At 47.4% G+C, this 13,754-nt stretch overlaps 1 protein-coding gene across 2 annotated transcripts in view; it reads left to right on the plus strand.

Annotated features, from left to right (window-relative positions):
* Positions 1–241: 241 nt before the first annotated feature.
* The window catches only part of usta (uronyl 2-sulfotransferase a), a 73,080-nt gene continuing 59,567 nt past the window's right edge, over positions 242–13,754 (plus strand). For both annotated transcript variants that reach the window (XM_007894485.2, XM_042333438.1), the window contains exon 1: positions 242–497. In XM_007894485.2, coding sequence (XP_007892676.2) covers positions 332–497 — 166 coding nt within the window. In that variant the 5' untranslated portion in view covers positions 242–331. The remainder of the gene's footprint in view (positions 498–13,754) is intronic.

Raw genomic sequence — 13,754 nt, forward strand, 5'->3', positions numbered from 1 at the left:
CACAGGGAGAACGGGGATGGGATGTGGTGTGTGTAGAGGGGTGGAGTGGGGAGAAGAAGGAGGAGGAGAAGGAGAAGGAGGAGGAGGGGGTGTTGTTGGTGTTGGTGGTGTTGGTGGTGGTGGTGGTGTTGGTGCGCTCCGGGTCGCTGTTGCGCGGTGAGAGCTTCGGTGCCAAGTGAGGAGAGAAAGTTTTGCGGGGGTGTGGGGAGGGGTGTGGGGGGGGGTGTGGGGGTGTGGGTGGGGGTGGGGGGGGTTGCGGTCTTTCCGGGGGTCTGGCCCCGCGCGGGGGGGGCAGCCCGAGGGGCGGCCGCCGTGTGAGAAGCGGCTGAAGATGCCGCTGATGATGGTCAGGAAGGTCTGCGCGCACTTCGTGAAGTTCTCCATCCGAGACTACGGCTTCTGCTCGGCGACTCTGCTGCTCTTCACCGTGGCCTCCCTCGTCTACCAACTGAACGGCGGCCCGCCCGGGGTGCTGCAGGAGCTCCGCAAGTACCTGGGTATGTGCCCCCCCCCCACACACACTCACTCACACCATACACACACACACTCACACACACACACTGCCCCCCCCCACACACACACACACTCACACACACTGCCCCCCCCCCACACACACTCACACACACACACTGCCCCCCCCCCACACACACTCACACACACTGCCCCCCCACACACACTCACACTCACACCACACACACTCACACACACACACACACACTGCCCCCCCAACACACACACCATACACACACACTCACACACACACACTGCCCCCCCCACACACACACCATACACACACACTCACACTCACTCACACACACACTGCCCCCCCCACACACACTCACTCACACTCACACCGAACACACACTCACACTCACACACACTGCCCCCCCCCGAACACACACTCACACTCACACCGAACACACACTCACTCACACACACTGCCCCCCCCCACACACACACACCACACACCACACACCATACACTCACACTCACACACACACACTGCCCCCCACACACACACACTCACACACACTGCCCCCCACACACACACACCATACACTCACACACACACTCACACACACTGCCCCCCCCACACACACACACACACCATACACACACACCACACACCATACACTGCCCCCCCCACACACACACTCACACACTCATACACACCACACACCATACACTCACACTCACACACACTCACACACACACACTGCCCCCCCAACACACACACACTCACACTCACACACTGCCCCCCCCCCCCCCCACACACACACACACACCATACACTCACACACACTCACACACACACTGCCCCCCCCCACACACACACTCACACACACACACACACACACACACTGCCCCCCCCACACACACTCACACACACCATACACTCACACTCACACCACACACACACACTCACACACAGCCCCCCCCACACACACACTCACACTCACACTCACACACTGCCCCCCCCACACACACACACACACTCACACACACACACACACTGCCCCCCCACACACACACCATACACACACACTGCCCCCACACACACACACACACACACACTGCCCCCCCCACACACACTCACACTCACACACACTGCCCCCCCCACACACACACTCACACTCACACACACACACTGCCCCCCCCACACACACACTCACACTCACACACACTGCCCCCCCCCCACACACACTCACACTCACACACTGCCCCCCCACACACACACACCATACACTCACACACTCACACACACACACTGCCCCCCCCCACACACACACTCACACTCACACTCACACACACTGCCCCCCCCCACACACACTCACACTCACACACTGCCCCCCCCCACACACACACCATACACTCACACACACACACTACCCCCCCCACACACACACACACCATACACCATACACTCACTCACACACTCACACACACACACCATACACCATACACTCACACTCACACACACCATACACTCACACTCACACACACACACTGCCCCCCCACACACTCACTCACACACACTGCCCCCCCCCACACACACCATACACTCACACACACACACACACTCACACACACACTCACACACACTGCCCCCCCCCACACACACTCACACTCACACACTGCCCCCCCCCACACACACACCATACACACACACTGCCCCCCCCCCACACACACTCACACTCACACACTGCCCCCCCCCACACACACACACCATACACTCACACACACACACACACACTGCCCCCCCAACACACACACACCACACACCATACACTCACTCACACACTCACACACACACACACACCATACACCATACACTCACACTCACACACACCATACACTCACACTCACACACACACACTGCCCCCCCCCACACACTCACTCACACACACTGCCCCCCCCCCACACACACCATACACTCACACACACACACACACTCACACTCACACACACACTCACACACACTGCCCCAGGCTCAGCCTCACACACACACACACACACACACACACACCATACACTCACACACACACACACACACACACACTCACACTAACCCCCCCCACACACACACACCATACACCATACACTCACACTCACACACACACTCACACACACACACCATACACCATACACTCACACTCACTCACACTGCCCCCCACACACACCCCATACACTCACTCACACTCACACACTCACTCACACACACTGCCCCCCCCAACACTCACTCACACTGCCCCCCCCCACACACACACCCCATACACTCACACACACACTGCCCCCCATACACACACACTCACACACACTGCCCCCCCATACACACACACACTCACACACACACTGCCCCCCATACACACACACACTCACACACACTGCCCCCCATACACACCCCATACACTCACACACACACTCACACTGACCCCCCCATACACACACACTCACACACACTGCCCCCCCCATACACACACACACTCACACACACACTGCCCCCCCATACACACACACACTCACACACACTGCCCCCCCATACACACCCCATACACTCACACACACACTCACACTGACCCCCCCATACACACACACTCACACACACTGCCCCCCCCCATACACTCACATGCACTCACACTCACACACTGCCCCCCCCATACACTCACACACACACACTCACACACACACACACTGCCCCCCCATACACTCACACTCACACACACACTCACACACACACTGCCCCCCCCCGCCCATACACTCAACACTCACACACACACTCACACACACACCTGCCCCCCCACCCCATACACTCACACTCACACACTCACACACACACACTGCCCCCCCCATACACTCACACTCACACACACACTGCCCCCCCTACACACACACTCACACACACTGCCCCCCCATACACTCACACTCACACACTCACACACACTGCCTCCCCCATACACTCACACACACACTGCCTCCCCCATACACTCACACACACATATATACACACTGATCAACATATACACACACACACACTCACTCATACACTGCCCCCCCTACACACACACTGCCCCCACCCCCTACACACACACGCTCACATATATACACACACACACACTGCCTCTACACACACATACACACTCACATATATGCACACTGACCAACATACACTGCCCCCCCTACACACACACTCACATATATACACACTGACCAACATACACACACACACTCACACATTCATTGCCCCCCCTACACACACACACACTCACACATACACTGCCCCCACCCCCTACACATACCCTCATATATATACATACACTGACCCACACACACTCACTCACACATACACTGCCCCCACCCCTACACACACACTCACATATATATACACTGACCCCCCACACACACTCACACATGCACTGCCTCCCACACACTCACATATATACACTGACTGACCCACATACACACACACTCGCAAATATGCTACGGCCCCCAAACACACACACTCACATATATATACACAGACCCATATACACACACACATAAACTCCCCTCACATACACGCACATACACTGATCCCCATTCACACACACACATACACTGCCCTCTCCCAACACAGACCCCCACACAAACACATACACTTCCCCCTAAATACACATACACTCCCCCCCCCCCACCCCACACACATACATACTCACACATCCACTGATCCCCAACACATACATACACACTGACCCCCCCCCCCACACGTACATACACACTGAACCCCCCGCCACCACACACACAGACCCCCACACAAACATATACACTTCCCCCCCACACACACACAAATACACTCACACATAAACTGCAGCCCCCCACACACATACACTCACACACACACTGACCCCCCCCAACACACACGTACACACACTGACCCCCACCAACACACACATACACACACTGACCCCCCCCAACACACACATACACACACTGCCCCCCTCAACACACACATACACACACTGACCACCCCCCAACACACACATATACACACTGACCACCCTCCAACACACATAAATACACTGCCCCCCCCACAGACACTGACACCCCTCTTATACACACATACACTGACTTCCTCCCGCACACTCTCTCCGGAAGCAGCCTCCGCAGACGGGGGAAGGATTCCCGATCATGTCCAGCTAATCATTCCCCCCCCCCCCCCAAATACTTCGGGTTGTGACTATTCCTGTCCAAAAAAAAATCCTAGGAATGTAACCATTTCCTTCCCCCAAACACTCCCCCTCCCACCACACACACACACACACGCGCACACACACCTCGGGAGGGATTCTGGAAAATCCCTAGCAATGAGACTGTGCAACTGTGCCCGAAATAAATAGCTTAATATGAATGATCCAGAAAGTGCCCGTTCCTGCAACCGTTCCCCAGCACCAAAGGCAACATCTCGCCCTGGTTTGGGGAGGGAGTGGGGGGGGGGGTGGGGGGGGAGTGTGAGTGAGTGAGTGCTGCTCACAGCTCCTGGTAAAAGACTTCACCACGACTCCAGCTGCTGCCCCCCGACTGGGACTTCATGTCTCAGTATCTTCCTTCCTTTATAACTCTCCCCCCTCCCACCCCTGACCATCCCCATCACCACCACCACCTAAACCCCCTCAAGATTTCTTCGCTATTATAAGAATTGATATTGTGTGTTTTCTTTTAAAACACTGAAAGTTTTGCAGGTGGGTGTGGGGTTGAGGGAGTTTATTCCAGGTGCAGACAGTTGTTTTTCTTTAGGAAAGTTACCCATAAGGTGCCCTGTGTCTCTCAGCCTAGGCCCATCTGAAGATGTTGCAGATACACATCTAGTGTCTTTTCTAGATGAATCTTCTGAAATAAGACCCTGGAAGCTAAACTTGCTTTGTTTCTCTTTCCACACACACCCCACTCTTGTCATTTTTAATGATTTCCAGTGTTGAGGAAGCAAAAATGCCAAGTCTGACTTTTGGTATATCAACTTCTCTTTGTGTAAGATTTGTTTAAATATGAGGAGGGCGTTTGCTTCTCTCCCCCGCCCCCCCTCCTACAGATTCCCAGTGAAGTTCCCTGTCACAAATACTGTATGTGCAAGCCGATACAAGTTTTTATATTTAGCAATCTTTTCACGCTTAGTAATTCAGAGTTGTGACTATGATTTTAAAAAAGCGTGACGTTAAGCATGTCCAATTCTAAGCAATTCTACTGCAGTCTTTATTTTCTCTTATAGTAGTGAGTGGGTGATGTTTTTTCAAGCCTTTACTTCCACGGAAAAATATATCCAGCAGCACAATTGGACACTTTATTCTTGTTTGTCGAGAGCATTTTGAGACGAGTAACACTGAGGTGCTACTAGGCTCAAAATGCTCTCGACAAACAATTGTGTTGAGAGCATGTCCCAGTGACTGTGGGAACAATTTGAGGAAGTCTGTTAAGAATCTTGAGTGTGGACTTTAGTGTGATTTGTTTTCTCTTTGCACTCATAGCTTATTGGTACCAGTGGGCTGAATTAACAATTGTACGAGTCCATTTATTTGGTCTCTTTGCTCAAGTCCTAAACACAATGGCCGGCTGCATCCATGTTTGGTGTTCTGTCTCTCAGGGGATCAGAGGCCTAGACATTGTGGTGGTTTCCAAATTGCTGTCTTGACATATTTGCGTATCTGGCTACTCATGGGTTGAGCAGCTCAGCTCACCTGTACAGTGATGGAAGTGGTTTTGTAGTCGAAATTGTGGTACAGTATGTACCTTTCCCAGTTATTTGAAGATGTGGCAGCTCAAAATCTCATCACAATAGGATCTAAACTGAGAAATTCGCAAACCTGCCTGTGACTTTCCAGTCTTACTGATACCCAGATGTGTGTGTGTAAAACACGCTCAGGAACATCACTCCAACTCCCATGAAATTGGATTATGGTCAAAGAAAGTACCCAGCATCCGAGTGGCATTCCCGGATGTCAATTTCTGGCACTTTTGTCTGCCCACAGGATTCACTCGTTACAAATGACTTTGCGACTCTTACAAATGAACCTCCAATATAAACTTTAGAGTGACTGTATTTCATAGGCGAAGGTGGCAGCCAAAATGTGCACGAATGGCCATGAAGTGAATAGCCAATTTTATTTAGTTGATTGTTGACCAATACACAAAGAAAAACTACTTTCACTTTTCAAATATTTCTATGGGATCTTTAACATTCGCCCAAACAGGCAGATGGAACCTTAGTTTAGCATCTCATCTGAAGGACTTCAACTTCAAAAATTCAGCACACCCTCAGCACTGCACTGGAGTGTCAAGCAGGACTTTTGAGTTCAAAGGTCCGACATAGAGTTTGAACCCACAACCTGTGAAGCACTTTGAGACGTTTCAATGATATGATAAAGTACTCTATCGAATTTAAGGATTATAGAATAGTATTGCTTTGCTGTGTATGATATTAACAGTTCGAGCAGCCCCTTGTGTTTACAGTCAGTTTTCGCTTCTGCAACCTCCTCTCTTCCCCACCTTCTCAATTATAGTACATGTTTCACAGTTATCACTTTGTTTACTCCCATGTTTCCAGATGGAGGATTCCAAAGTATAGATTTGTTTTGTCTCTTGTCAGAGACTACAGCCATAATTGTAGATTTCTCTCAAATTCTGTGTTCTGCTAATTCATCCCAGGAGCTAGAATTCAAACTGTTGAATTCCTTTGACTGTATTAACTCATGCCTCTTCTAATGCACAATAACAATAACTTGCATTTATATTGTCCTTCACAGAGGCTAACTAATCCAATGGTTGGAGCATTCGCCTCATAAGCGAGAGACCTGGGTTTGATTCCCAGCAGAGTGAAACGCTGGGCAAGTTTCCTTACTCCACGCACCTCTGTTTACCTAGCAGTAAATAGGAACCCGGTTGTTAGTCAAGTGGCGGATCGCTTTTCCAGGGATAATAATTCCTTCAAAAATAAATAAATAAATTGTTCACTTCAATTCACAAATGTTTGTGGGACACTGCTGTGTGCAATTGGCTTCCCACAAAATATACAGTCAATTCACTTTACAGTATATTCTGTGAAGCTCTTTAGACATCTCGAAAATGTGATAAGGTGCAATATCAAATTCAAGGATTAGTATTATTTTAATGTCTTGGAGCAGTGCCTTCTATTGTGCAGTCTGTGACCTGATAAACAGAGCCTGTTGTGGATTCTTCAAGCCTTCTAAAATCAAGCAGGATATTTTTCCATTCTGCTCTGCAGGTATGGAAAGCATTAGATAACTGAATATCCACAGTTAGATTTAAGTACAGCAGGACTCTCCCCTATTCCATGCTGGTAATCTTGAATCTGGAACACACTATCAATTTTAAATTTCTTAAATTTCTACGTAACATATTTCAGTCCGTAAATAACTCAACTCATGAACATTATCTGACCTTTCTTTCAAAAATAAACATGCTGAATTCCCCTTCATGCTGGAGAGCCACTTCAATTTGAAGTGGATCTACTATATCCCTTGCCTCCAGTGCTGTGAAATTCACTTATGACAATTTATTATCCCACGAAAAGGATGTCAATGACTTCTATTTTTAAATAAGTCAAACTCTGGACCAACTGAAAAGAAGTATATAATTCAAATCTAGCTACGGCCTGCTTTTTAAAACATCTGTCCTTCCCCCAAATCCTCCAACTCCACAAAGTATCTTCTTTCCAAAAATGAAACAAAGCTGGGATTAATTGTGCAGTTCACATCCGATTTAAATTTTACGGTAAATTGTTGAATTGTCAGAAAGACATTATATTAGAAACACAATTACAAATGGCCCTGAGGTTATAGTGAATGAGCAATGGTCTCAAGCTTTGGATCTGTAACAAATTCCAGAAAGGGAACCACAAATGTAACAAATATAATTCAAGAAGAGCATAATTTAGACTCTCCTTGGCACATTTGGCAAGTCAGCAGAAGAAAAAGTCTGTGGAGTCAATTGGGGTCTCAAGAAAGAGTGAACTCCGATGTCACGAACCTGGTGAAATGAGAGCAAGGGGAAGGGTACATATCACTATGGGAATGGGATGCATACACCTTTCAGTGCAGAAATGGCCATTCAGGTTACACTTGTGCATTTTTTACTATCATTATTCTGTGTAGAAAAAGTGAGAACTTCAGAGTTCTTTCAGCCTGCATATTAGGGAGAGAGAAAGAAAACAATTGTTTAGGATGGGAAGTAGTTATAGAAGATAGGAAGTGGATGAGGAAGTAATAGCATCTGTGGGAAGCTTACTTTGGTCACGCTTGGCTTGCCCATGCCCAGAGAACACAAATCACGGATAGGGGTCACATAGGATTCATTCCACTCGGCTCCTAATTACCCCGCAAGGAGTGGTGGCAAACCTTTTAGGTCAAGCCAACAAAATACATTTTCTTGATTGAATATTTCTTGATTTATGCCATAAACCAAGAAGTATTCAATCAAGAAGAAACTGGAAGTAAAACATTGATTTAAAACAGACTCACCCAGATGAGTGCGAATGTTCGGGGGGCGGGATGGGCACTTCCGGCCCGTGGGCCATGGATTGGCCACCCCTGATCTAATGGGTAGGTTGAGTCTATCTGGACAAGCAGCAGAAAGTTTACCAATGACTTCCTTGTACTGAAAGTGGTTTCACCTTTGGGACCCAAATCCTTTGGCTTTTGCTGACCTGTACCTGTGTTCTCAGGAGAGAGAATGGGCAATCGAGGGAGGGAAGCGACAGGAGTCGTGTCTTGTGATTTGAACCTCAGTTTACAAACACTTGATATTCCTAAAATTATCAGTTTCAGTAAATTAGAATATAAACTCAATTTCCTTTAACAACAACAACTTGGATTTATATAGTGCCCTTCACCCTTTATACAGCACTTTAACTGTATGAGAACATGGCATTAGTGTACCACAGAGACATTGCCACTCTTTTATCCAGCACCTGCCCCTGATGCCCCTCATCTCTGCTGGCATTTCACTCAGTTTATGCCTTTGGTCAAAACATTAAAAAAACGAGATGTTAAACACAGTACACAAGTCATTGTGTATTGTGTTTAACATCTCGTTTTTTAATGTTCATTTAATTTGTGGCCACCTTCAGAGGCAATTATGATCAGGGCAAAATCAGAGGTTGTTGTGTTTCCACAGCTATGTTTGTTTTACAGTTGTGCTGTATCAGGGAGTTTGTGTGTGTGATTGTTGTAATGCATGGCATATGATGGCCCACCCCACTGCTGGGTGCCCTTTCTTTGCTGGACACTACACACTGCAAAATAAGTTCAGTGCAATCGTAAAGAGTACCTCCCAATTGTCAGCACCACCACTTTTTGCACTGCCTTCGGAGGCATAAGGTCAATGTGAAAGGCATGGGATACATACCACATACCCCATTTATGGTACATTTGATGTAATAGCATGAACTGTGTGCTCACCGACTCTAGCAAGAGATGAACATCAACAACAACAACAAATTACATTTGTAGTGTCTTTCACACAAAGAATGCAGTGCTGAAGTGGTACTTATGCCTCCTTGTTAAGATTACAACTGTGTTGCACAGCAGCCCGACTGGCAGTATTTAACATAAACTAAGCCCTCTAGATGCCATTGTTTAATTGCTGCCAACTTGACCATTTCTGTAAAATGATTGCATTTACTCTCAACTTCGAGGCAATATCTGCTAAATGTAGGAACAACGTATTTGCAGTAAACCAGACATAAAAGCAAAACCATATGTATGTTGCACTCCTTAAGCACATTCTTATGAATGAGTTTCTGTACATTTGTATAGTTCACATGGAAAGCATAGAGCAATGAGCTATAGAAATGTTAGGATGTAATTTACAGTATTTTTGTTAAGACTCCAGCAGTATCCCCTCTGGGATCCCCAAGCCTTGGCTCTTGCCAACCTGCGCTTAATACACTCTGGAATTAGTTAAGCAGAACACATCCCTCCAGATAGAGAGAGTGCATTCTATTCCAATAAACATCTCAGCAATTTCCACATTATAGGTACGATGTATGGTAGTTTAGTTTGGATGCTGTAAAGCATTGTGATGGGTTTCCACATGTATCAGACACCTGGCTGACAAAAAAAACGATTTCCTGAGAAGGAATCAAAGTTGTGCGAGTACCAACAACAACAACAACAACAAAATTACATTTATAGAGCGCCTATCACGTCGGGAGGACATCCCAAAGCGCTGAACAGTCAGATGTCGGGGCCTGAGCATAGGGGAGGGGTGGTGTCGGGGTGAGGGAAGGCAGAGATGTGGGAGGGAGACCAAAGACATGGTCGAAGAGAAGGGTCTTGAGACCGGCCTTGAAGGAGGCAAGGGAGGAAGTGAGGTGAAGGGACCGTGGGATGGAGTTCCAGAGTGTGGGGGCAGAGAGGCTGAAAGCCCGGTCACCGATGGTAGGGCGGGTCGGGCGAGAGACATGGAGCAGGCCAGAGCCTGATGATCGGAGGGAGCGGATGGATGGTCTTAAAGGTAAGGACATGGATCTTGAACTCGATCCTCTGAAGGATGGGGAGCCAGTGGAGTTGGGCGAGGGGGGGAGTGATGGGATCACGGAGCCTGGTTCGTGAGAATACACGAGCTGCAGAGTTTTGGATGGTCTGCAGCTTGTGAAGGGAAGAGTTGGGAAGGCCGATGAGGAGGGAGTTCCCGTAATCAAGCCTTGATGTGACGAATGCGTGGGTGAGGGTTTCGGCAGCCTGAGGGGTGAGGCAGTGGCGGAGTCTGGCAATGTTGTGGAGGTGGTGGTAGGCAGTGCCGGTCATGATGTGTGGGAGAAAGGACAGTTCAGGGTCAAACAAGACACCCAGGTTCCTGACTGGTTTAGTGAGGTTGAGTGTGCAGCCGTGGAGGCTGATGCTGCCAGCGCCTGAGGTGCTTTTGATACTAGAATTAATCACGTCAAACTTACGAGAATCTCACTTCCAACACAATCTAGCTCTGCAGTGAAGTTCCTGTGAGGTTAATGGGAATTTCCGTTGATGTGTTGGTGTAACATAGTCTGTAAATTAAATCCCAAAATATCTTCTCTAATTCTAAACTATAGGAACAAGCATTTTCTTTGAAGAATCTTGAAATAGAAGCATAGTCAGGTTTCAGCACTGAGAGAGGGCTATTGTGTCTATAATAATAACTATGCTTCTGTTTTTCAGTCGTTCTTTATTATTAATACAGTACCATTTTCCAGCTCCTCTATATCCCTTAATGTTTTACTGCTCAAATGCTTATCCATTAATCTAGGGAGTGATTGCATGTTTACCATTCTGAACTAAAAGCTTCCTGGTGTAGCTGGTTTCAGCCAAGATTAGGAGGAAAGAATGAACTCCACAACTGTGCACAAGTGAACCTCAGTTTAGTAGAAGGAAATTATGTAAGCGCAGTCCTGTCCATAGATTTTGTCATAGTGGGCCATTTATTTCCTTTGCATACAACAACAAAAAATCCAAGGCATTCATTTTTTTTTGGTCACTGGATGTCTGATAAGAGTATCCAAACGTGCAATCAAATTATTGGAATTTCCCTGTGTCTGGAATAAAATGTTCCCTCTCTCTCTCCCTGATTATAAATATACCTAATTCTGGAGTATATTAGCTACAGATTGGTGAGAGCACATTACCTTGGAGCTAGCACAGCCTTAAGGAGACTCTGCTTACTTCCCCTGGAGAATAATCACGAGCCTGTCAATTGATATCTTGAAGGCACTGGTTTGAGCTCTCAATAGGGTAGGTATCAGAAACTTGTTGTGAGCTTCCTGTCAAACAGTACAGCTTAGCATGAAATATATTAGAATATTACACAATATCATAAGACTGGTCTGGATGACGAAGATCCTTTGGCCCATCCGATCCCATCCCTCCAGGACTTCCAGCCGACTGCCCCCCCTCCCCCCACCAGCACCAATCACTGCACAAGCAGGTTTTTAAACAAGTCCAGTGCACTGGCCTCTACCATCTTTCCTGGTAACTTGTTTTCTAGTCGTTGATTACCTTCTGTGTGAAGACAAACGTCTTTATCTGTCCTGAAATTGCTCTTTACAACTGTAGACATATGTCCTCTTGTTCTACTGTCATGCTGAATCCTAAATTATTGAGGTGGGTTTACTTTTTCAATCCCATTTAACATTTTGTACACCTCTATGAGTTGTCTTCTCTCAAGACTGAAGAGCCCAGCTAGTCTATTTATTGCTCGTAGCTCATTCCTGTAACACTGGGGTCATTCTCATTGCTTTCCCCTGCACTGCCTCTAGGGTCTGGACAGCCTTGTCCACAGCTCAGACATACACCCCTACTCATTAAGTGGTGATTATTCACTCTGAAAACTGTCACTCATTTGATTGACTAGCGTTATAGAATTTGCAGCGAAGCTGAAACAAAACAACTGACGTTTATACAGTGCCTTTCACTTGAAAGAGATGTCTCGAAGCATTTTACAGAATGAGATTGATTAGAAATAAAGTGGATGTTATCTAGGCAAACATGGAACTACTATGAGCCTCAGTGTCCTAAAAATACTGATGTAGCGAATTAAGTTTGAATTTGGGGTGAATTTGGATGGAAAGGAAATATAGCCAAAGTAACAGGAAGCAGAAACTCAACATTTCTTCAAAATAGGGGGGGTCAAATTCAAAACACCGCCGCCTGGATACTGACCTGCACAAAACTTCGTACTCCCACCACACTAGTCCTTACCAGGCTCCACTGGCTCCTAGTTGTCAAATGGATCGATTTCAAGATCCTCTCTCTCGTTTTCAAAACCGTTCATGCCCTTGCACCTCCCTACCTATCCAATTTGCTTATGCCCCACTCCACTAACTGCTGCCTCTGCTTGTCCCTCGTGCCCTCCGTTCCACCATCGGTGGACGCATGTTTAGTCACTACGCCCCGAAACTCTGGAATACGTTTCCTCTATCCTTCCATCTTGGCGTTGTGCTCTGCCACTGTCAAGTGTTCTGGGCCGCTACCCTCTGTGAGGGACGCTATATATGTGCTTGTTGTTGTTGCATTTAATATGGTCTTATCACATCAAAAATATCTTTAATTGCTTCAGACTTTTTCTGTAAAGTGTAGTGATTTCTTTTTGTATGCAAACACAGCAGTCAAGTTGCTTATAGCAAGGTCCTATAATCAGCCATAGTGTGAATGCTCAAATGTTTTTTTTTATTTGGGGGATTTTCAGTCAAGACACCAAAATAACTTCCTTTTCTTTTTGAACAGTGTCACGGGATC

This window comes from Callorhinchus milii, unplaced genomic scaffold (assembly GCF_018977255.1).
Source record: "Callorhinchus milii isolate IMCB2004 unplaced genomic scaffold, IMCB_Cmil_1.0 Scaffold3, whole genome shotgun sequence".
Classification (NCBI taxonomy): domain Eukaryota; kingdom Metazoa; phylum Chordata; class Chondrichthyes; order Chimaeriformes; family Callorhinchidae; genus Callorhinchus; species Callorhinchus milii.